Source organism: Telmatherina bonti (genome assembly GCF_933228915.1).
Source record: "Telmatherina bonti genome assembly, chromosome: 16".
Lineage (NCBI taxonomy): Eukaryota > Metazoa > Chordata > Actinopteri > Atheriniformes > Telmatherinidae > Telmatherina > Telmatherina bonti.
In genome coordinates, this window is record NC_136614.1 from 26,221,319 (window position 1) to 26,246,159 (window position 24,841).

Sequence of the window (24,841 nt, forward strand, 5' to 3'; positions counted from 1 at the left end):
TCATTTGACAGACAGTACAATAACCCTTTCCAGACTAGTGGTCAGCCACAGTTTACACATATCTTCATGCTAATCATGTAACAGCATGTGGCTGCTAGTTTCCAGTTTAATTCATATGGAATCAATAAGGGTGTATATTGTATTTTACATAGTAATTTTGCATTTTGGTTGAAGTTATTGTATTGTATGTATACATACAATACAATAACTAAACTAAATACTGTAATTATCATTTAAATATACAAAATACTGTAATTACAGTTTCAGTAAAATATGTGATATTTTGTCATTCATCTGAGGCTGCATTTATCTAGTTACCTGTCCTGATAAATATATACATATACATAATAGCCCTGATATTTATAACCTTAGCTTCAAAGTGCCCTGATGTTGTCATTATAAAACATTTTGAAAGGGAAAAATACCACCACAAGATGGTGCTGATGTTTCTGAAGCGCTTTGACAACCAAGTAGGATTCTCAAAGTGTTGCAGGCTGATATGTGACTCTGATGATCAAGAGTTATCAGTAACTGGAAATGACCTGTGCACAGTAGAGATGATAGCAACGTTAGAAGTGTTAAATGACGTTGCACTCTGTGGAGGCATTTCAGACATCTCATACCTGTCTGTTTTCAGAAGAAATGGGACTCTGTAAAAATGAAAATAGAAGCAGATTGCAATGGTTTACAAATATATTCACGACCAGTCCAAGGTTTGGACACACTTTGCCATAGGATTTAATGGAAAAGTGTGTCCAAATTTTTGACCAGTGGTGTAGTCACATGAAAATATTAGCAAAATCAAATGACAAAGATGGGATCAAAAGACAACAGAAATGATATAATCAGACAAACAAAAATACCAGGTGGGACGTCACACAAGGAATTGGATTAACTGGTAACTTTTCATTGGCATGATTGGGTTTTAAAAGGCCATCCCACAAAGGCTGAACGTCTAGAATCACAAAGAGTGTTGTTTTCAAAAGATAAAGACTGTGTGGGCATAGAAATCCAGAATTTGAGAATGGTGTTTCACAATATAAATTGGCAAGTAATTTCATCATCATTACAGAGTCAGAAGATCATGGTTTGCAAAGAAGGATGCTAATTAAATCTCAAATATGCTCACATGTGAACGTTTGCAAATAGGTTTGAGTTCTACAGCCTCCTCTGGAGTCTGGGGTTCAGTTTATACAAGATGAACTGAGTTCAAATGTAAACTGCTCTGTAGTCTGATGAAACAAAATGACAAAATGTGAATTTTTATTTATTTATTTGGCGGGTTGATGCTACATTATTTAAGCTGAAGAAGAGAGCCACCCTCTTATTTTGTAGTACTCAATACACAGGTTAAAAAAAAAATTAGCATCTGTGATTGCATGGGGTGTCATTACTACTTGCGAAATATACAAACATACATTTGACTTTCAATACTACAAAAAAGGGAGAACAATGGCATTTCCAGTTTAAAGATTTTCTAAGAGGTTTTGGCAGCATTTTAGATCAAAGATATGGGTTCTAGTAGATTTGCAAATCTGTTTTGCTTATATTTTGTCTATAATTGACAGGCAAGTATTTTGTGAAGTTGGGTTTAGATATTTATTTCAATTTGATATATTTTAGCAGAGCAATGAAAGTGCTATGAAATGAGGAAATGATGGCAAGATGTGAAAGTTTTAATTTAAAGTTACTACACTGTTGCGCATAGTCTTGTCTGATCATGGTCGAGGACATATATTGTTATGTCCCAGCTCCGCTCGGGTAAACGAGCCGAAACACAAAGAACTGTGGCAAGATTTTGAAAGATGGAACAATATTGATTTATTGTCATGATAGGAGATGTGGTACAAAATTATCAAAGCAGTATGAAATGATTTGGGGTTAGCTGGGGTTAATAAAACAACAAAATGTCAAAGTAACTCAAAAACAGCCAGTCAAAAAGAAACGAAACACAAAGAGACAATGAGGCAGCCATAACATATATAAAAGAAGTCAATAAAAAAAAATAAAAAAAAGAAAAAGGACACACAATAGAAAAATTTCCTTGCTGTGGAATACTCTTTTTTTTCAAACTGGGTAAAATTCAAGACTGTGTTCAAATGAATGGATATTCTTGATCATTAAAATAGCATTTTGTCTGGCAAACCAGATGAGAGCAAAACAGAATGAGCATAAATTCAAAGAGCTTAGTATATAGAATAGATTTAGACAAAAAAAAAAAAAAAAATGGATTTCACAAAATATTAACCAAGTCATGCCATTCAAGATTATTTTTTTGTTTTATTTCAATCAATATTTACCAGCATTGTTTATCACATTGTGTTTGCATCTCCCTCTTATTCAGCATGGCAAAGTTTTTATTATAAAACTCACCTGGCTTACTTATTAAGCCCTGTTCTTTTTCTACTCTTTCTGCTCTCACTTGGTTTCATAATCACAAAACAAGATATTTTATTTCCCTGTTATGCAGACGATCGTAAAATGTATGCTTCTGAAAAAGAACACCTCTTCTTCCATTAGACCACAGATAATTGGCTGTATTAATGTAATGTATTGCATACTACATACTACAACTAGCAAACATAAACAAACACATTTTTTTATGTTCGAGCTTCCCTCCACTGTCTGGTTCATTCATTTAGAATCAATTTTAGAATCTTAGTTGTTTTCCTATTCCTCTTAGCTCTCTGAGCTACTTCACCCCAATACATTTATTTGTCCTTTTCAGTTGATCAACTACTTTTGATTGTTCCAACAACAAACAAATGCTCAGAGAGCATCGTGCTTTTGCTGTTGCCACATCTTTGTGGAATGACTTTATGTGTACATTGTCAGTTTTTAAATCTGTACTTTTTGGCCTTTGACACTTTCTGAGATGTTGACTTGATTTGGTTTTATGCATTTCAGTTTTTGGGGTTTTTTTTTTTTTTGTTTTGTTTTGTTTTTTTATTCAGCTATTATTGTTATTATTATTTTACTTGTATTTTTTTCTGTACTGTGGTTATTTTAAAGCGCTTTATAAATAAAGTTGGATTTGAATATACCGAGTAACTCAAACACAGAAACGCAACTGAATGAGTTGGGTTTTTTTTCTTTTTATCTATTTAAAAATGAGTTTATGCACATGAATATTAAGAAAGAAAACAGAGGGATGAATAAAACATTTTTATATCAATGACTGAGTTCAAAGTTCACCAGTTCGCCTCTCAAAATGGCGGCCGAACCAACACGGGAGTGGAGCGAAGAGCAGCTCAAAAGTGATGATTTGCCCAAAAAAGACATAATAAAGTTCATCCAGGACAATGCTGCACACTCGGTATGGTTAAAATTTTAGTATACCCGTGATAACATTCTGAATACGTGTAGTTTTTTCCAGAAAAACCCGCTCTCCTACAGCTGCAGCATGATGCAGAGTTAGCTAAGATGAGCCACATTGGAAGCATGTTAGCGCCAAACAAAGCAGCCCTTGCAGCTTTACTGAAAACAAAAGCCAAAGCAACAGCTCATGCTTTCACTACTTGCGTTCATTATCTTACGTGATTACTCCAACGGTGCTCAAATCTGCCCTAATTTAGTTGTTTATAATGTAAAATATAAAGGTAAATGAAGTCTGCAAACTAAATGTGTTTTCTTTCAGTTCCTCAATGAGCACAAGCTGCTTGGAAACATGAAGAATGTTGCCAAAACTGCAAAGAAAGATCAACTGATTATTGCTTACAATCAGCTTTTCGAGAGTAAAGTAAGTGAAGCTAATGAGACTTGATGACACTGCAGCAGCAGCATTGCAGAGTCGATAGAAACTGAGCTAATTGTATCTTGCAGAGGTTTAAAGGCACAGAACCGGTGGAAGAGGTGACGGAGCAGGTAAAAGCTGTGAAAATTGAAGAGAAACCCAAAGAAGTCAAGACAGAAGTTGTAGATGAGGTACCCATCTTGCATTCATATACTTTTTTGTTGTTGTTGTTATGCCCTCCACTCAGCATGTTCATACACACCCCATTTGCTGCTTGTTGCAGGGTCCTCCAAAATACACTAAATCAGTGCTGAAAAAAGGTGATAAGACCAACTTCCCAAAGAAGGGTGACACTGTGAGCTGCTGGTACACTGGTACCCTAGAGGATGGGACTGTTTTTGATACAAATATCCCTACAGGTATAACATCGTGCACATGAACACTTGACAAATTCTTGAAAAGATTGTATGTAGTCATTTTAAACCAACCAGTGTGAAATCAAGCTTAAAGAGCTTAGATTACATCTTGCTATTATTGTCTGTGCTCATCTTTATACATTCGCTGTCTGCAGTGGCAAGAAAGAAAAAGCAGGCAAAACCTCTGAGCTTCAAAGTTGGCCTGGGGAGAGTTATCAGAGGAGTAAGTGATTCAAGATCTTTTGTGCCACTGTATGCATGTTTTTCTGTCAGAATGTGACTTCAGTCCACTCCTTTTCACAGTGGGATGAAGCCCTTATGACCATGAGCAAAGGTGAAACAGCAAGATTGGAAATTGACCCAGAATGGGCATATGGAAAGAAGGGTCTTCCGGAGTCCAAGTATCCTTTAGACATTTTGCTTTTCATGTTGTCGTGTATTTATCTCCTTTTGTACCAGTTTTTTTTTCTCCAGTCTGTTAGTCCTGTTTTGTTGCTATGGTTTTACATCATGCAGATGTTTTCCCTTAATTCCAGCTCCACCAGAATTCCACCCAATGCAAAGCTGATCTTCGAAGTTGAGCTGGTATCTGTGGACTGATATTTGGCTTACATGTATTGCAAGTACAGAAGTTCAATTTAGGACTTTGTTATAAGGTTAAGATCAACATGGCTCTGGGATTGCACTACATCCAGCCCCCATGTCTGCTTTGCCTTTTTTTCATGTTACTTATGAGCAGATATGGCTACCAGCTAATAATCGGTTAAAATGTTTTGCCCAAAATGGGATGGCATGTCAATAATGTACATATGACACCATAAAACGTTTTTGCATGTACAATGTAAATGAAAAATAAAATTGTTTCCCCTCAGTTCATACCAAGAATTTTTATCCCACATGGCAAACTGTACGCAGCCAAAAGTGGGGCAAAAAAAAATTTAGCTGATCCTGCTTTGTGGCATACATGCATCTGACTGAAATGTTGAAATGACATTAGTCAGAAATGACATTAGTCAGTTAATTTAACTCTTAAAAACTATGCCAAGCAAACTGGAAACAGATAAAGCCTGGTTTTTAAGCTACAACAACATTGCAGTGGATGTTATCTGAATATTGAATAAAAAATCTGAGCTTTAAAAAACCTGATTGTGTGCAAAAAAAATGTAGACCACTTTGAATCCAAGTTAACTTTTCTTTATTCTGTACAGGAAAGCATTTAACTTGGTAAAAACTGACAACTGGTGGTGCAGTTTCTCCTTTCAAGCATCAAAGTACTTAGGAGTTGGCGTTGGGTCCCTTCTTCTTTCCAAAGGTGGGCACAACGTTCACAAAGCGCCTGTTGTACTGGATGCGACGCTTGGCACGGCCAGTCTTCTTTTTCTTCTTCTCCTGCTTGTCAACCTGGACAAGAGATGGAAGCAGCATTATTTCTCAAAGATCAAATGTTTGATTTAAAAAAAAAAAAAAGTCCTTTTTTATATAACCTTATCAAACATACAAGATAAGCAAATTGCTATGACTATTCTTTTTAAAAGTACAAAAAAACATGTAGTTTAAAGTGCCTATTCTTACCTTGGGAGTCTGTCCCCTCACTTTTCCAGCACGGGCCAGAGAGCCGTGCACCTTACCTAGTGGAAGGAAAAAAAGAATTTACATTAAAGAATTGCCAGCTTTCAACAGACCTTTTCAAGCACCTTAGTTGGCGTAATCTAATTCTAAAACGCTGAATGTGTAAACCATATTCAATGTGCCTCCAGTCAATACTGCTTACTATTTTGGGGGAAAACTTATAACATTCACATGCAGAAATATTGCAGCTATGTACTCACCTCCCAGAAGTCTGCCAGCTACCTCCAAGGTGCAATGCTCTGACACGCCACAAGATGCCAAGGAAGCATCATCCTCCAGTGGGCATCCAGCAAGCAGCAGCACCTGGTCTTCTACCAAGAGTCCCTCCAAAGACTGGACATGGGCCTGAAAGACACAAAAGTAATTCATATTTTTTAAAGATTGTCGCCACTAACAAAATTACTAAAAGTGCACAAGATTCTAAGCATGCTTACCACTCACAGCAAATTAAGGATATTAAATATGAAATGAAAAATACTTTGAAAATCCCCTTTGGAGATTAGTAGTGTAAGAAAAAGTTGTTGAGAACTAAACACACACACACACACACACACACACACACACATATATATATATATACATATATATATATATATATATATATATATATATATATATATATATATATATATATATATATATAAAATGCTGCAATGATGGTATATTGGCATTGAAGTGGAATCATAAAACTAATTTCTGCAAATAGATTGATGGAATAAAAAAAATGGCAAAGCTTCAATAACATGTCACGTTTATTATCTTGGGCTTATGTCAAAATGTAAACAGTATAAAAATAGTTTTTTTCAATTAATCTGAACATTTAGTGGTTAAGTTATGGTTTAGATACTTGTTCTGGTGTGTTTAATCTAAAGATCATGTGATGCCATAAGATTTAACAGTTGCACATATGTATTTGTAAATTTACAGAAGGTTAAATTAAGTGCTTGTGTAAAGGATTTAGTACATTTTGCCATCAAAAAAAAAAAAAAAATCCTGTTTTTTTAAGAATAGGTGAATAGGGTCGGTTCATGGATTTATGTTAAGATTAAACCCCCACTCCCCTTACCTTGATCTGTCCAACAGTCTCCTGTCCGGTCACCTCAAGGGTGTGAGTGTTCTGGGCACGCAAGAAGAGCTGCATCTCGACTCTAAAACAGGGACATAAGTGGAGCCGTCTTTACTTTTTCCATTGGCATAGCTTCGACAAACAATTAATTGTTACATTACAGACAAATTAAGTCTATTTAGCTAAGTTACTTTCCCAATTACCCATCATGGTCTAGATTATTAAGACACTTTATGAGCAAATGCAGTTTGATTAAACTATGACGCATCAGCTATGACGAGCCAAGATGTCGGCCGTGATGAACTGTTGCGGAAATTTACTGGTTTCAATACAGATGGCCAGCTGTTGCTACCAAATGCTAGTTAAAACTTCTACGCCTGGAATTGATAATATGATAACCTTTGTCCCAATAAACATATTTTTTAAAAAAAAAAAAAAAAACAAGTACATAACGATTTATTACAGAACTGAACAGACTCGCCTTTCGGCTTCTCTAAGATAGCTTAGAGTGGCTAGCCACATGGAACACGCGTTTACAAGATGCCCCATAAAATACTTTAAAAGTACTTTCACTATACTGTATAAAGCATAACATTTAATAGCGGATTGTTAGGTAGTTAAATTTGCAAACTAAACCCTATTTTGGGTTGTGCTAAAACAAAAAAGTTCTCAAAATACAGACGGGTCTCACCTCGTTTGATGCTAGTCGTTCCACGCTAAGCATAAAAAGGACCGTCTGAGGGATATCACTGCGCATGTGCGGATTTACGTAAACCGCGAAGCATTGACGTCGCCCGTCACATTTCTCTGGTGGCCAAAGGTTTTCATGATGCTGACGCAGTAAAATATTGGTACATATGTAAATGCATTATTCTTTATTCATTCTTTAGCTTTTCATTAACCGCTTTAAATGCACAAAATATTTGTGATTGTAATTTTAGAATAATAGATTATGCTTTAGCAGCTGCATATGAGACACTTGGTGCTGACCATGCCCTTATTTTAGTTTGGATGGGTCAGATTTTACCACACCATAGCATCTGGCCAAAAAGCTAATAACCACTTGCACATTTCTAATCAGTCCAAGCGGAAATAAAAAAGTATAATTACATCAACCATAGTAGAGAAATTTAAACTTAGTAGTTTTAACAAATTTGATTACAGAACTATATAAATTATGCTAATACAACAGCACAATTTTATATAAGAAATAAAAAATGGACAATTAGGGATATCAATGTCTTTATTATGAAATCAATTCAAATTAAAAAACCAAGGAACTCTTCATTACTCTGAGGAATAAGCGTGAACATTAAAAATCTGAACTTTTTGGAAGGAGACATGACTTGGGCATCAGTAGAAACCTCTTCTCCTAGTTTAAATCTGAACACAAAATGAGACCAAATTAATCTGATCTACATTTAAAAAAACAAACAAAAAAAAAAAAAAACATATCACAGGAAAATAAATCTGCCTTCACAAATAACATGAATTTATTAAACCCAAAAAGAAAATGGTGCTGGAGATTATGAATGCATGACTGTTCCTTTTGACAAGAGGAAAGAAATGAAAAATCTATTGCATCATGGAGCGCCAAACCTATTCTAACCAAGGGCTGTCACGTGTATTTTACTGGTTAAAAGGAAACAGGGAAACAAACAAAAAGAAACTAATTCCGTTGTGGTTATTAAATATACATCTCCATGACACCAGATTTATTTGTTCCAAAATTTAAGAAGGTTAGAAGAGGTCCATCTTCATGTAAGAACCGCTCTTATGTAGGAGGAGGAGGGTAGTACTGATTGTACTGGGCATACTGGTTGTATTGTCCCCAGGAATTTTGTCCCCAGTTGCCATACTGTTGCTTAAAAAAAAAAAAAAAAAAAAAAAAGAGAAAAGCGTTACAAAAGATTTATACCGATATTTCACACAGTCTTGAATAAAATATGAGGATCTGAGTCAAACCACAGGAAGGGAAACTAACCTGGTACCAGTTGTAGTTATATGCAGAGTTATTAGCCTGCATGTCTGTCATCGCACTTGCTGCAACTGCAGAACCATCATCTGCACGCTGTCTTTTGGCATCTGGTTCCTCAGACCTGGATGAATAGATATCAATGAGTAAAATCACATTGAGTTCTCAAAATAACAGTAGTTATGCCTCAACCAAGATACATACTGTTTTGACACTGCATTTGTAATTTGGGAACTTGTATTCTGCATTAAGATGCTGCTTAAAATTTAATAAAAGTGTAGATGAGTTGCATATGATCAACTCCTGGTTTTTTTGTAATTACCCATCGTATCCGTTCTCAGCCTTCCTCTTTAGAGAGTCACATTCTTTCTGTAATGTCTGCTGCTCTTCATATGCAGCCACAAGCCTGGAAAGGTAAAGAATGAAAAATTACAAAAAAGGTGAAAAAAAATGTAAAAAGGGAATTATAAATAGTGTCCATTTACAATAAATAAGTAAAAAAATAAAATTAAACAAAGAACTCACACATTGATGTCACTTCCAAAGTCTTCTAGGAATTCAACCTTTCGCTGGGAAAACAGCATACGGGATTCCAGAGGCATTGGGCTCTTCAAAGCACGATCAAAACAAGCCAAAATTTCTGCCTCATTCTGCGTGACATCTCCACTGTATTCCAGTTCAAGCAGGTTTAGATAAAGTCTTGAACTAGTCTGAAAAAAAAAAAAAATGAAACTCTTAAAATTTGTGAAATTCAACTGTGGCAAAACAATCCTGCAACATGAGAATAGCTCCCACCTGGTCCTTCTCAATGGCATCAAGCAGCACCTTCTTGGCCTTGCTCAGACTCCGCTGCACCTTCATCAGCTGCCTGGCCAGCTTCACAGCATAGAAAGACGTCTCAGTAGAATTCTTTGCTGTCTCCATCGCCTCCCTCAACAGAGCCTCTGCACCTTCCAAGTTACCGCGGCGACGCTCCAGACTGACCCTCCGAAGACGCACCATGGCCAGACCCGGGATCGTATCCTCCAGGGACTTCAGGATTCCACGAGCCTCCTCTATGTTGCCTGGACAGAAGAAAAAAATACACAGAAAAACAAATGTGAACTTGTGTTAAATGTAACTGCAACCAAATCTCCATGTAAAAGATATGTTTAGCCCTGCCCTCGAAAGGTCATGTCCATTATGTTAGAGGTGCTCACCTTGCTGCTCCTCAAAGGCTGCCCACAGCAGGTGAATGGTTGGTTTCTTGGGCAGATGGGTGGTGCATGCCTTCTTGTAGATATGTCTGACGCCATCGGTGCTGAAGCCCTCTAGATATTTTGCATACTTCAGAGTGAAAAAGAGAAAGCGAGTTGGAAGAAATGCAGGAGAGGACAGAGGAAAAAAAGAAGAGAAGAAAGAGAAAGGCAAAGAGAGACAAGACATTTTAACCTAAATTTTCAGTTGATGCAGTGAATTTCTTCATTGACAAGATCGTTTTTAGAAATTTTCTGTGTAAACCCATCAGCACCTTCATGGAACCAATTAGATAAGTTTCTGTAAGGTAGTGGGAGACGAAGAAGATGCAACGTAGTAGTTGGCAAATGCTGCAGTCAAATCTTGTGTGGCAAGCTGGCCATCCCCTAATACAACAGATACAGTCACATATCAACGTTACACGCAAAGAGTGCAGGTCGATTTACTGTGTCGATGTCATATCATCGTTGATGGGGGGAAGTGCAGGGAAGTAGCAGAAGAGAGAGAGAACTTGGAGCTCACGCTACCTTGATCCAGAACTCCTCGTAGAGGGCGCAAGCGATGAGGCATCTTTCAAAAAGCACAACCACGCGCTCCGGAGTCCCGTTTTCAATTTCAAAGTCCAAGTACTCCTTCCAGTTGCTCAGCTGCGTCTTCTCCAAGGCTTTCACATGGAAGTATGGCCTCTTTATCTGAAATGACAATTGAAATAATCATGATGAATAAGGAAGATGATAAACCTTTAACAAACAATGTAAAATAAAAACAAACAAGCCATACCCCTTCCTCAAAGGCCCAGCGCTTGCTGACTTCATGTTCGTTGTGGTTGAATACTTCCTGTCGAGCCTCGATCACTTTGTGGCGCATGTTCTCAATCTCTGTCACTCTCTATATAAAAGGCACACAAAAAAAACAACCAAGTTCAGCACTTATTTTATGTTTCAGTGTCACATTCTCCAGCTGAAGTAAAATCTGCGACTCCTGCAACCAAGGATTTACATCACCGTGAGCTTGCCAGTGACTAGAAGCCTCTAGAGGAGATAGGTATGTATGCACCCTGCATATCAGCCTCTGGGTGTAGGTGCTGGGTTTAATGGAGCCCAGGTTGATCCTTCTAGTTTTTGGGCATAGCACAGACAGGATGCCATCTTGAATCACCGGCTCCGCTGCCGACATAAATACACCTTAAATCCTGACCAAATGTTCTCCCATTTCAGCATGGATAGTAGGCGTGCTCCTGACAACCCTGCAAGCAGTAATTGTGTTGATTTGGACCCGCTGTAGGATTGACAGCTTTATACCTTAGCAGGATCTGCAAGATCTTCTGTACCAGGTGGTAGTTCCTCCTGAGGAGCAGTTGCTTCCCCATCTTCACCAACAACTGCAGAGAGGCTAGCTTTGGAGAGCTCGTGCCGAAGCTGAACAAACTCCTCTTCTGACAAGAAGTATTTGGGATGATTGCCCTGCACATGATCCTTAAACCTGCAGGAATAAAAACATTTTCACTCTTCAAATATAACTGAACATCTCAGATGAGATGTATTTAGAAAATAACATGTAAATCAAAGAAATTTTTAACCAAGCTTTACAAGTAATCAGTCCCTCTACCTCTGAAAGTGCTGGGAATACAGCTGGGTTGGGATGCTCAAGATACGATCGTAGATGGCAGTGACATTAGCCAGTTTCTGCTGTTCCGTTTCCCAGTTTATGAAGGACTCCCACAGGCGATCTGAGCGAAAGTCTGTCCCAGCTGCAAGCACTGCATGTTCGTAGGAGCTAATGATGAAAAATAAGAAACATCCATTCAATGATGCTCTTTAGAAAAATGACAATTTAAGTGCTAAATTTCAACTATCCTTAGTATCATACTGAAGTAGTGCTGCTGTATGATTTACTCACGCTCGAATGCGCCCCTCAGTTTCTGGGTCAGTGAGATCAGAGTTTTCTTTGATAAAAGTGAGATAATGAATCCAGAGGTCCACACTAAGAGGGATAGCCTGCAAACCTCTTCTGTACACCTGGGAAAAGGCCAAATAAAAGTTTGTCAATGGCTGAAATTGTTTTACCAGGTTTTTCTTTAAAAAAAAAAAAAAGGATCTTTTGTCTGCTTGTCTCTTATATTTAGTCTCTTTTAAAAATAACTCACCTCTTCTGCCACTTGTATGTGTCCATGCTTTTTCTCAAGATCTGCATACTTCTTCCAGTAGCCATAGCAGTAAGGATAACGTAGGAAGAAGACATCAAATGCCTTTCTTGCAGGTACAAGGAGGTTCTGAAAATACATTAAAAAGATAAATGAAAAAACAACTCAAATCAATACAGCTTTGTTTTAGGTTTGATCTATGAAAGACTGTTAGTTTCATAAAGATGCCACTGAAACATTTACATCTGTCACACTTACTTCTTGCTCCACATATTGCAGCAGGGTGACCCATGCATTGAAGTCTTCTGGGCTATCTTCACATACTTTGTAGAGCTTATCAAACTCTGATGGTATTTGTGGATCTGTAGGAACAGCTATTTCTTGTGTAGTTTCTTTGTATGGTTCTTCAAGCTCCATGCCTTCTTCTGTCCCCTGTGACATTTCAGTTCCACCTGGAGAGGAGAGGAATAAATATTGCATACAGTACAACCACTTTTTCTTCATCTTGTTTTGTTCTGTAACTAAGCAAATGTAAGGTTCCACTTCAGCTAGATATTCTCCATCAGTTACCTTGACTGTCATCCTGTGCAGGAGCCTCTGGTTGAGACACTGCATATTCTGCTGCTTGTTCAGTCTCTTCCGTTGGTGGTGGAGGTGGTGGTGGTGGTGGTGGAGGAGGTGGCTGCTCCTCTTGAAAGAGCTGAGTGCTGGCAAGTTGAAACTGTTCCACGGCTTTCTCTACAGATGCCAGCCCAGAGGAGTTCATTTCTTGGTTCTGTTGCTCTGATCCTTGAGCATCCTGAGAAGTATCCGAATCCTCAGGTAAGATGTTGGGGAGTGGCTCTGCAGGAACTTGGTCCAAAGACCATTCGGCTCCTTGGCCTAAAACAGGAAGGTCAGGAAGAAAGGGATCCCCATTGCTCTCCATGGCATGGGACTCAGTGTCCAGCATTCCAGTGATAGTGTCAAAGAGTTGGTGGCCTGTTTCAAAACAAGTATGATCATTAACTAAAGGTTTGATGAAGGCAATTCAGACAAAAGCAGTTATTTTAGGCAAAGATTGTTAAAATAAGGTTTCATGTACAAAATTTAAAAAAAATAAAATAAAGGAAACACTGTTGTTCGTTTTTTGACTGACTAAGCTCTATATGTTTTTGTTTTGTCTTGTAAAACATTATGCCAAATATCTCCTGGTTTTGGACCCTGGGCTAGACTAGAAAATTAGTCAAATTGTCTTAAAAGCAACAAGGCACCTAAAATTTGGCAGAAGATACCTAATCTGTAGGAGAGGATAAATAAATGAAAAAAAGTTCATAATTAATAATTACATTTACAATGCAGACCTAATTAATCATATTCAACAGTGACTTTGTGTACACATAGCATTTTCCATAACTTGTTTGCTAATATGTCTTCCTGCGCCTTTCCGGGAAATAAGAAACAAATACGTCTCATAAAGACGCGTGTTGTTGAACCTAACGCTACCTGAGGCGTGAATTTAGCTACTGTCCTCTTTCTATTCGGAAATAATTTAAAATTCAGCTGCCTTGGGATTAAAGGAAAAAAAGTCAAATGTAGAGGCGACAGCTGGTGCGAAAGGACACTTCCGTGTTGTATAATTAATACGGGTGCCAGCTTAAGTCTTAGCTGTGCAACTAAAAATATATACCCGCGTGATCCGTCATTTACGCATCATTTTCATTTATCCAACAACCTCAACATGTATACAGTTTTTTTTTTTTTTTTTGCTGTACTTTGAAATCGATTATCATCGATGACATGACGCATCCGGGTAGTTGTTTGCACATTCAAAGTTCACTCTAAAGCTAGGCCTCCAAGCCTGTCCATTTCATGCTGAGTATTTAGCGCGAGCAAAGCTCTAGACGGCCGCTGGTTTTGTAGTGATAAGAATAAACTTAAGTGTGACCATTCTGTTTTTAAATTACTGTCTTGATATGTAGTAATAAATTATAACTCAATAACTTGGTTTTGGTCCACGTCGTGACAAAAACTACAACATGCCATGCCTTTGCTTTCTCCTCCGGTTAATAGTCGGTACCATCGTCCATACTAGCTAGCCGACGAGCGTCGGCAATTTCACCATTATCGTGAAGAGCCTGTAATTGAACTGTTGTAGTTTTAGTAAGATTATAGTTTACCTTTTATCTTCTGCGTGCTTGGGACGATTCTTGTAAATTTGAAGGAATCTTAACAAGTTCGGTCGCTAAGCTAAACCCGCGTAGCGCGCTGCATCCACCATTCTTATCAAGTTGGAGGCTGAACAGGGGCAAAACTCTGCGCATGCGTATTCACAACACATGGGCGAAAGTTGAGCGGGCCTACCGGGCACGAGCCCAGGGGCCCATTAAGTAACAGTGCTTCATGTCCTACAAAAAGATATAAGGTGATGCAAAAATTAAAACACTGTACAGTCGTAGACACACTTCAAAAACATAAAATGGCGACAAAGCAATGTAAAATAAGAAAAATTATGCATAAGAATGTACAAAAAGATTTCAGATGGACATTGACTGCCCAAGAAGTAATTGTCTCAAATGTTCACTAAAACACCAAGCAACCAAGTATAATAAATAAGGACCCCAGTATAATAAGGACCCAAGTATAATAAATAAGGACCCCAGAGAAATATTGTAGCAATATTGTAGCAATATAAATCATCCACATTAACACATAACATATAGTCATGCAAAAGTAAGACAGACACGCACACAAATAAATATATATACACATACATACATATGGTACCATTTTTTTTTGTGTGTGTGTGTGTGTGTGTGTGTTAATAATTACAATTATATGGGGCATGACTAAACCAGGTATAACAAACTATTGTCTCCAAAGGGCTGATGTCCTGCATATAATGGATGTTTCCCTGCCGCAACACACCAGATTCAAATGAAGGTCAATGATTCTTGAAAACATAATACTAAAAGCACAATAACACCATAAATGAACGTATCAAACGTGCACATAATGGGCGAATATTTAAAATCTTTCATGCTAATTTATTTATAGTATCACCCCTTTCAACTTTTAATATCCTAATTTCCTTCTTAAGAACTTAAATTGTTTTATTATATCAAGTGATCCATTGGTCGATCTAAATTAAATATCAGGTTTACACATACCCCCCACCCTCACCCTTCGTTCCTCCTCCCCTTCCTCTATCCTCTCTCGCGCGCGCGCTCTCTCCCTCTCTCCCCACACACTCCACGTCACAGGCTAATCATACGGAAACTGTTTGAATGAATGATAACACATGTCGGAAATAACCGACAGTAAAATCCTCTCTTGAGATTACTGCACTTATATAATAATTACTTTCCCTTTCACGAAAACAGCCCGACGTCTTTTTAATTTTACTATGCGTCACATTATAGGATATTACATTCATAATGAATGTCCAAATGGCGTCAACAGAAGATAATGGACCGGTATGCAGTTCAGCTTTTCTTTTTTCGCTACGCGCATGCGAAATGGCGTATGGTGTCTTTAGGGTTAATCGGAAAATTCAAGATAATAGTAAGAGTTCGGTTATTTCCCACGTTCATAGTATCCTGTAAAATATTACATGTCATATTACAATAACTCACAATACAACTTTCTATTATACATTTATAGAATGTGTTTTAATTCAATTGGTGGGTGGGAATTTGAATTACGAATTTATAATGGATAATAGCGAACACGAATTAATTTAATAATTTATAGTCTTTTTGAGTATGACCAAGGTTGATATGTTGGGAGGAATCACATCGAGGCGGACAGGTCAAAAGGTTAAAAAAAGGCTCGTGCTGTCAGTGGTGCTGCTTTGATGTCTTCAGCTGTCGGAGCTGTTGGAGGGTCCCTGAAGGCAACAGTAGTGTGTGTGAGCGGTGTAGAGGAAGTGGCGGCTGATCTGGGTCCGCACCTTTTCCGGTAACACAGCACCGCCACTTCTGTGACTGAGCGGCTGTAGACTAGACAGAGAGGGAGGAAGAGAGATCGAGGGAGAGGGGAGAAACGGCCCGGAGACTTGAGGGATGATTGTCGAAGACGCAGGTATTTACTCCTTTCTCCATTTCATATTTGTCCCTAGCTTTCCAATAGCAAAGAGAGATTTTTTTCGGATCTAAAGTTGTCCTCTGTACTAACACCCCTCCCTTCTCCGGACCGCTCCTGTGTCACAGGGGGAAGAGAAGAAAGTCGGATGAATCAATGACCTTTTTGAGCGGTCTTCCTCTGGACGCCCTGTGACTAAAACGGACCGGAAAGGGCATCATTTCTTCGTCTGTTTTCGGAAGAAATTCATCGTTTGGAATAATCTAAGGCCAAGTGTGGTCAGCCGGCAGCCGAGGAGGAAGTGGGAACCCCCGGGTTTTGGACTGGGCCTGATTTGAATGGTCCGCTTTCGGCTGGAATAATTAAATAACTCAAAGAAAACTTTGTTGCAGCTCAACAGACGTTAAGAGGAATTGCTAAAAAGGAAAGAAAAAAACGTGAAATGTGGATTTTGAAGGAAGGCGGTGCTCAGCGACGAGTTTGAAACAAGGGGATGTCATTTTTTCTTCTTACGTCGGAGGGCAGTGGATCATGAAAATATATCCCCACCGAATTCCGCGAGGACTTCTTACATACAGCTCCCATTGAGTGTTCATTCACCAGCTCAGGTCAGATCACAGTCAGGTTAGTTGCACTGTACAAACTTGAAAGTCTGCATCTTTTGAATAGTGACACTTGTGTCAGCCCACCGCTGCCATCACGTGGAGGGCTTTCTGTAGCTAAACTGAAACTGTGACTCCTCAGTTGTAGTGGGGAAAAAAACTTTCTCTGTCATTATAGGAGTGGTATTTTATCTATTTTCTCCTAACAAAGTATTTATGCACAGTAAACAAGATGGGGAAAATGCTTTCGAAGATCTTTGGCAACAAGGAGATGAGGATATTGATGCTTGGACTTGATGCAGCTGGAAAAACAACCATCTTGTACAAGCTGAAACTGGGACAGTCTGTCACCACCATCCCCACGGTTGGGTTCAACGTGGAGACCGTCACCTATAAGAATGTGAAGTTCAATGTGTGGGACGTGGGCGGCCAGGATAAGATCAGGCCCCTTTGGAGACATTACTACACAGGCACCCAAGGCCTCATTTTTGTGGTAGACTGTGCCGACAGGGACAGGATCGACGAGGCAAGGCAGGAGCTCCATCGAATCATAAACGACCGTGAAATGAGGGACGCCATCATCCTGATCTTCGCCAACAAACAGGATCTCCCAGATGCCATGAAGCCCCACGAGATACAGGAGAAGCTGGGCTTGACCCGAATTAGAGATAGAAATTGGTACGTTCAGCCGTCCTGTGCAACAACAGGGGATGGACTATACGAGGGCCTTACCTGGCTTACCTCAAATTACAAAACTTAATGTTTCACCACACACCAGCTTGGACACTTGGAGGCAATTAAGTAGCTGAGAAATGAAAAGTTAAAAAAAAAATGCAATTAATACATGACCTCTCTGCTGAATATGTATCAAAGAGAGTAGCAATTACTTTTTATTCTTTTTGATAACAATGACTTTTCTTTAACCCCCAATTTCATTTAAATAAATCCTTGTGGGGTTTTTTTTTCCTGATTTTTCTTTTTTTTTTTGTTGTTGTTGTCTCACTGTATAATCAGTACTGTTAAATATACAAAAAGCTTACTTTTTGAGCTCTTTTCTTTCATTATTGTATCATATCCTATAGGGGCTTAAGGACACACATTTATAGTTTTACCCCCGTTTAGCTCTCATTCAGTATTCTCATAACCCAGCTACATATCCAAAGGATGGGAAAGTCCAGAAAAAACATTTCATACATCAGCATATCACTTTCATGGCCCAGACTGCCTTTGTAATATGTAAGAATGTGTAATAAGGATGTGTTGGGACCTCAAAAATAAGTCAGAATTGATTGTATTGGTAGTACTTCTTTCCTGTGCAGTGATTGCATCCATATTGCTCTACTGTGGATGCTGGATATTCACACACACACACACACACACACTGTGATATGGATATATATCATTTAGTTGTTGCAGGGTTTGAATATGTTGCCACTTGTCTTACTGTCTCCCATAATGTTTTTTTTTTTCAGAGCTTCCATAACTTTAAGTATTTGTAGTTTCAGCTGCCTTAGGAAGGACCATGGTTTCAGGCACCCAGAAACTGAGACAGTCCTTAAAAACAGAGGGTATTCTCAACCGCTGAGTTTGCACCTTGGGTGGGAGAAGGGGGTTATCAGCTAGCTGGCTGTGCATATTTTGATTTCTCTTAACTGACTTTTGGACTCCAGCAAGTGTTTTAGAAATTCCCAAACCCCCCACCACCTCCAAAGCAGGTGCTTCAGTGAGTGTGAGCCCCCTCTTATTTTGTTTCTATGCTTTTATTTTTTCTTCTAGCCATCATCTTCAGCCTGTAAGGTCCTGCAGTCAATTCTTTGTTTATAGATCATACATTCTGCTGTTGATTTTTTTTTCTCCCTTTTCATTTGCTATGCTGTTGAAATAAAAAAAAAAAAAACATGTATCCAGATCAGTTTGGAAGTTGTGCCTTTTCAATGAGCAGCTGCTACTCTACTAATTGTTCACTAATATTTCCTTTCTGAAACAGTTTGAGCTTGTGTAAAAAAAAAAAAAAAAAAAAGAGGAAATGAGAGTTCAGGGCGTTATGATGGTTGAAAGAGGGACTAGCTGTGAAGTGAAGTGAGCCTCGGCCTGTTTCCTTTCTGCTCTTGCGGGTGTGAGTCATTTGCTGTGAATAAATGATGAGATCTCCAGTTTCTGAGTAGTGATTGTCAGGTAAACCGTGCTCTGTCAAAAGGTCTTAAGGTATCATTTGGTCCGTTAAGGTTGGTGATATCCTCAGAGGACTTGTGATTTTAGAAAAACAACAATGAAAGGTTGAAATCTGTCTCCAGGTAAAACAAAACTTCACTTATTTTGTACTGAGGAACTGACACTTACCTCAATGATGAAACCACTTGATTTCATTATTGTTGTTTTTACTGACTATTCAGTAACTGCTGAGGTTAAAAAGTTATTTTCAATTTTTATAGAAGTTTTCACCAGTTTGGCATTTTGCCCTGAAGCACAGAGCTCAGATCAAGTTATTATTTCAAAGCGGTTCATTCATTTGTTTTTCTTTTCATCTTCTTACTAGATTTCATATCTTAGAGCTTCGTTTGTTCAAACTCTCACAAAGAAGAAATCCAGTTGCATACGTAGGGTCAGCTTCCTCTCCTACATCTAAAGAGAAGGATATGAACTGTGCGGTGACATCACCGTATGAAGTCAGGAAATGCTCAACAAATGATGAAAGTTGTCATGGAGACTAGTGGTTTAGGAGTGGTTCACAAGACATAAGAAATTTTAGCAAACCAGTGCTAATGAGCTGCTATTCAATTAAATATGACTACAAAACCCTTAAACTTCAGTACATATACAGAGGACTGAGTATGGCAGCTGCATTTTTAAATAGCTCACATTTTAAAGGTATTACAATCTTTCCAAAAATGTTGCTGTGAAAGTATTCAGGAGAGTAAGAGTCCAGGAATGCAAGTTTTCTGAGTTTTTGCTCTATTTGCTCATGTGGTGTTTGCTCTCTGGCTGTTGATGTGGAGTTTGACCTGTTGCAGGGCTAAAAGCTGAACCCTCATGTGAAGGACCAGGCCAGGGCTGTTTAACTCAGATAGACACACCAATGCAACAGCCTGTTGTCTCTACTGAAACTGCTGCCTCTTTTCAGCTTTTTTTTTTTTTCCATTTCATTTTTAATCAGGGGCACCAGCTTAAAGAATTTCCCACGTTTTCAGAGCACATTTTTGTTGCCACAAAAACCTCAGTATTTAAACAGTTGAGTGCAGCGCCCCAGCAGTGTCAAGAATGATCTTATTTGCTTATGATTTTCCATTCATGACTTTCATTGTGGATGTGGACATTTTTTTTCTTCCTATTCTTCTGAAATGCTTTTCATTTTTCAGGAAGAACCCGGGAGAGGAAATGTGAAAAGGGAGGGCAGTTTGAAACAGTTCCTGATGTTACATCAGTACTGAGCCGGTGAATCATGCTGCACATGTCACAGGCCTTTTGTACAGCTGTCACTACGCTCAGCGGCTGATGCACTGCACACTCTGCCTGGTGTCAAATGCTGTCAGGCTCACCTGTGGCCCTCAGTTAAAGGACGCAGTTTAGCGATGGTTTACCAAGCAAAATCTGAGAATAAGTTGCACTTGTGCGACTTCAATTTGAGGTTTTGTATTGTCCTCTTTTGTCTTCATGCAACTTTAACCCTGAGCAGGACTGCATGTTGCGGGGTGGGGGTTGACTATTGACCATTGTATGCCAATGAAGAGGGTGGATTCAAACAATACTCGAAAACTGAGCTCACTAGTTTTTCCTCTGTCATTTGTTTACTCAGGCGTTCCTCTTTGATTTTAATCTGACTTGCTTCTCCATTTAGCAAAGCAGGAAACCGTCCAACAGACAATATATTGTACAGTACAATTTAACATGAGAAACCGGTGCTTATGAGCTTTTATTCAATGAAATATGTCTACAAAACGCTTAAACTTCATCCTTCTGGGATATATTCACCTCTTTGCTAAGTTCTGATTTAATTTAAATAACAGTCTGCTTGCTAACTGCAGTGCATTCATAGTGCTAGCGACTTGCAGATACGTTACTTTTCTCACACCTCTCTCTCTTTATCCTCCCACAGTTGTTTCCATAGAGCTTGTGGAGTTTAGATATGGTATGCTCGCTTTACTTAAGGAGTCAGAGGCCAAGTGAAGCACTCAGAGTCTCTCTCTTAAGCTTTTTCTCATTATCAAGTGTAACTGGTTTGATGTAGTGTTAAGCAAACATAACTGTACACTGCAGGTGTCTCTATGCCTATTCAACTTTAATGTTTAATGTTTTTGAACATCTCACCAGCTGTTGTTTACTACCTGCAAACATGATTGTTTTTTTTAGTGTGGAAATTCTATTTTATACCCCATTCATTGGTTTAGCTGCCACAGTTTTCCCCTTTAAGCTTTGGGGTCTTTTAACCAAGAACAGCGTATCCTTCAGTTGCCGTGGGCAACAAGGCCAAAATGAAAACCCTCCCACATAGCCATTTGCCTAATCTTTATCAACCACTAATTGTTCGATTAATCAAACACATGACTCATGTGCATACTCTAATTGTTTTTTCTGTATTTTGATTGAGTGATTATCCGCAGCTTTCTCTGCAGCCCTTTCCTGTATTATTAAATCGGTTTAGAAGGACAAAAGACAGGGATTTTATGACCAGTTTGAGGGGCCAGGACTGCTGCTCTGGAAGTTTCAGTGTCTTGGTTGCCATGGGAGCTGTTTAAAGCGTCTTTAAAGCAGCATGCAGAGCAACATTCAGCTTCCAGGCAGTTGTGAGAGCTTCAAAATCTGTTGCACGTTGCATTTCCCTCTGCTGCAGACAATGTGCTAATAATTATAGGGAGCCCGAGGCCTGTGTTTGCATTTGGCAGAAAGGCTGTGCGGTGGGATACATGTGCTGCTGCAACCCAGTGTAGCACCAGTGATTTAGGCCCACAGATGTAATTAATGGGGACTGTTCCACTTATTGACATCCTCTAGAGGAAAGTGTTCTCACAGAATTTTCATTCCATGAAATATGTTAACAAGAACAGGCGTTTTTTTCTGCTATTAAGTGTCGCCCTTAATGTATTTATTCTATATTTGTGTTCACTGATGGCTCGTTTTGTTCCAAATATCTGACAGTGATTCAGGAACCAGTCTGACATTGTAAACCAAAGCAAATCACAGAAAGTTGGGTAAATGAAAGTTCATCAGATAGGACAGAAATATATGAAAGGAAGCTATATGTTTTTATAATTACAATGAGCTTTTCACTCTTAAAAACAAAGACACAAACCTGTGGGTAAATGAGCCGTGTTTTCGTTGGTGGCAGGAACTGATGTGTGCTGCAACCTTCCTGTATAATACACAGCACAGCACAGCAACAGATGGACAAGCTTTGATTAAAGAGAGGAGAATGAAAAAGTTTAACAAGGTCATTTTGAAAAGGATTTTTAAAAGAAAAAAGCTACTTGGGATTGAAATAACACACTGTAACAATTTAATCTAGATTTCTATCAGAAAAGTTAGAATTAAATCTTATATGACCATTTTCAGTATGAGTTTATGAGGAAAAATGTGGCCGGCAGATTTCTGTATGGCATAAATCTTTCTTTGAAAGCAGGGGTAATAAAATTTGTCATACCCAGGTCAAAGGCTGCATAGCGTTATTATTAAGTCTACTGTTGAATGTTGTCTAACTGAGGAGGGAGTCAATTACTCTAAATGTTGCCCTGTCTCAGTCTGGTACCTGTTCATTACGTCCCACTCACACTGCCACAGACGACAAAAAAAGAGTTGCCAAAACAACTTATATCCCTAAATAACATACAAAACTAGATCCAAAAATAATCCACCCCACACAAGCTTTTCTACTGCTAATGACCCCTTTGAAAAACCATCTGCTTATCATGTGATGCATGCCAGCAGCTGTGGATGTGTGTGTGTGTGTGTGTGCTTGGGTCATGTACATATATGGAATACTAGCAGGTGCCCTTGTGATTCTTGAAAGAAGACAGTGTGCTGAAACTCTTGGCTGTTTAAGCTGAGCTGCAGCAAAGTCCACAGTGAGACATTGTTCCCTGTTTCACTGAAGAGATAGTGTGACAGCGGGCCACAGTTCAACTTAATTAGCCTATTACGACGGCCCTCCTGGCATTCGTTCTGTTCTTTTCCTGCACTGGCGAAGAAACATAACAGTGAGCGCAAACTAAAGCACTGGCATGTGCAATTCACTGACTGCAAAGGTTAATCTTGTCACATGTTTACGAGGTTTATTCGTCCCACTTTAGCTGTGATTTGTTCTGTGAGGGCCTCAATGACTTCCTTATCTCCAATTTCTCACATGATCTCCCATAATCTTTTTTTTTTTATATTGCTCAGTTTTATGCAGTGGTCCAGCTGCAGCAAAAATGTGCACATTTTCTCCAATCGAGCCGCGTGCCGGCAGCAGGGTTCAAGCTATTGTGTGCATCAGATGCAATCAATTGCTACAGTTTATAACAGCACTTGTTTTGGGTGTTTTGTGACAAACCTGCTTGTATATGCAATTAATCTACTCAGTGGGGGGGCCAAAATCACTAGCGGAGCCTGGCTTGTCTGAGCTCTTGGAGCATAGGAATATGCTGAGCCATCTGCAGTGCCGTGCCTGCTTATAAAGTAGAGGGAATATGGTGTCTCTCTAAAGCGCAGACACATAGTCGACATGCCAGAATGCACTCGTTCGGCACAAGTAACACTTGACTTTGGTCAGAAGGGTTGTATTATAATTAGTCACTATTTTTGGTTTGTTTTATGTCTAAAAAAAGTTTAGTTCTGCTTCAGTGATGGGTCCAAATTTTCACTACAAACAGGGGAGCTGGGTTTGCTTAATGATAGACATACCTTTTCTTTGTTTGCTCCTGTCTCTATGGCAACAGTGACAGACTTAGTAGTGGATAGGAAAAGCACAATAAGTATATTTACTGACTTGACTCCAATTTTATTGCCATTCTCTCACATCAGAACTACATGCAGATAAAAGGAGTCAGGCCAAGATTGTTTGTATATTTTGCATATTTCTAACCTTTTTTTTTTCTGAACATATTCTGCATTTCTTTGATATTAGATGCATATAATATCTGGGTTTCTGGATTATATGGTCATACAGTAATATGCATAAGTTTAAACACCCCTTGTGAAAGGGCAAATAGTGCCCTGACTTACAAAAGGTTTAAATTTAACTCTCCATGACACCTCTCAAACTTTTTCAAAGGAGGACTTCTTTTGTTTGTCCAGCTCTTACAGGTTTTAAACGACAAAAGAAGAAAATGGCCCAAAGCACAAGTTTGAACACCCTGTGTGGTCTGTGCATAGTAACACTCCCTTTGCAAACGCTTGTAAATGCTTTTTGTAGGCAGCTGAGAGTCAGAATTGGGATTGTTAGGTGCAGAAATCACTTTCCCATGTTTAGGACTGAAGCAATTTTAACTGTATATCTGCATGTGTAAGTCATTCTAGGAATTTCTTGATTTCTTGAAAATTTTTGTTCATGACTTCACATCAGCTGAAACAGGTGTTTCAACATATTTCAAGCTCTGTTTACTGTGGAAACTGAAATGAAAGGAGTCGTGTTTTGGTGTTTTAACCCACACAATTGGTTTTTTGGACCTAGAAAAAGATGTTTTAAAATTCACAATTATTTTGTTTGTGAACTTTTTACACAATAATAAATTTCTGTCATTGGTTAAGTTGTTATCTAAAAATATCTCCATACTTCCTGGTATGTAGAACAAGAGTGGAGGTTGTTCCAAAAAGCCCACATTGTGTAAGTTCTATAAAAAAATTTCACCTTTAGATTATCATCAGTTATGCCTTACACTTCACTTACCAAAAGTCAAATTATGATATCAGAAGTAATGCATCCCACATGTTCACAATAATGTGAACAATCTGACCTGTGATTCACTCACCAAATATGGTTCGATAACTGAAATAATGTGGCTGCTCTT

At 38.6% G+C, this 24,841-nt stretch overlaps 4 protein-coding genes across 5 annotated transcripts; 2 read left to right on the top strand and 2 right to left on the bottom strand.

Moving 5' to 3' along the window:
- The first annotated feature begins 3,200 nt into the window (after window positions 1-3,200).
- Window positions 3,201-5,187, top strand: fkbp3 (FKBP prolyl isomerase 3). Its single transcript, XM_079255516.1, has 7 exons — window positions 3,201-3,316; window positions 3,638-3,739; window positions 3,823-3,924; window positions 4,017-4,152; window positions 4,305-4,372; window positions 4,453-4,550; window positions 4,695-5,187. Exons 1-7 carry the CDS (start codon window positions 3,212-3,214, stop codon window positions 4,747-4,749), a joined length of 666 nt encoding a protein of 221 aa, XP_079111642.1. The 5' UTR covers window positions 3,201-3,211; the 3' UTR covers window positions 4,750-5,187.
- A 140-nt stretch (window positions 5,188-5,327) lies between these two features.
- On the bottom strand, window positions 5,328-7,596 carry faua (FAU ubiquitin like and ribosomal protein S30 fusion a). The gene is made up of 5 exons (XM_079255518.1): window positions 7,536-7,596; window positions 6,845-6,926; window positions 5,979-6,123; window positions 5,722-5,777; window positions 5,328-5,550 (listed from the first exon to the last, which is right to left on the bottom strand). Exons 2-5 carry the CDS (start codon window positions 6,917-6,919, stop codon window positions 5,425-5,427), a joined length of 402 nt encoding a protein of 133 aa, XP_079111644.1. The 5' UTR covers window positions 6,920-6,926; window positions 7,536-7,596; the 3' UTR covers window positions 5,328-5,424.
- A 480-nt stretch (window positions 7,597-8,076) lies between these two features.
- prpf39 (PRP39 pre-mRNA processing factor 39 homolog (yeast)) lies at window positions 8,077-14,494 on the bottom strand. 2 transcript variants are annotated; one of them, XM_079255514.1, is made up of 15 exons: window positions 14,358-14,494; window positions 12,769-13,179; window positions 12,457-12,650; window positions 12,202-12,327; window positions 11,955-12,073; window positions 11,664-11,831; window positions 11,357-11,537; window positions 10,836-10,943; window positions 10,583-10,747; window positions 10,019-10,145; window positions 9,615-9,883; window positions 9,345-9,529; window positions 9,142-9,225; window positions 8,829-8,943; window positions 8,077-8,702 (listed from the first exon to the last, which is right to left on the bottom strand). In XM_079255514.1, exons 2-15 carry the CDS (start codon window positions 13,148-13,150, stop codon window positions 8,619-8,621), a joined length of 2,307 nt encoding a protein of 768 aa, XP_079111640.1. In that variant the 5' UTR covers window positions 13,151-13,179; window positions 14,358-14,494; the 3' UTR covers window positions 8,077-8,618. The 2 variants fall into 2 exon arrangements, with proteins under 2 accessions (XP_079111640.1, XP_079111639.1); XM_079255513.1 differs by having other exon boundaries at window positions 8,077-8,708.
- A 1,638-nt stretch (window positions 14,495-16,132) lies between these two features.
- arf6a (ADP-ribosylation factor 6a) lies at window positions 16,133-18,946 on the top strand. The gene is made up of 2 exons (XM_079255517.1): window positions 16,133-16,260; window positions 16,389-18,946. Exon 2 carries the CDS (start codon window positions 17,095-17,097, stop codon window positions 17,620-17,622), a length of 528 nt encoding a protein of 175 aa, XP_079111643.1. The 5' UTR covers window positions 16,133-16,260; window positions 16,389-17,094; the 3' UTR covers window positions 17,623-18,946.
- The last annotated feature ends 5,895 nt before the right edge of the window (window positions 18,947-24,841 follow it).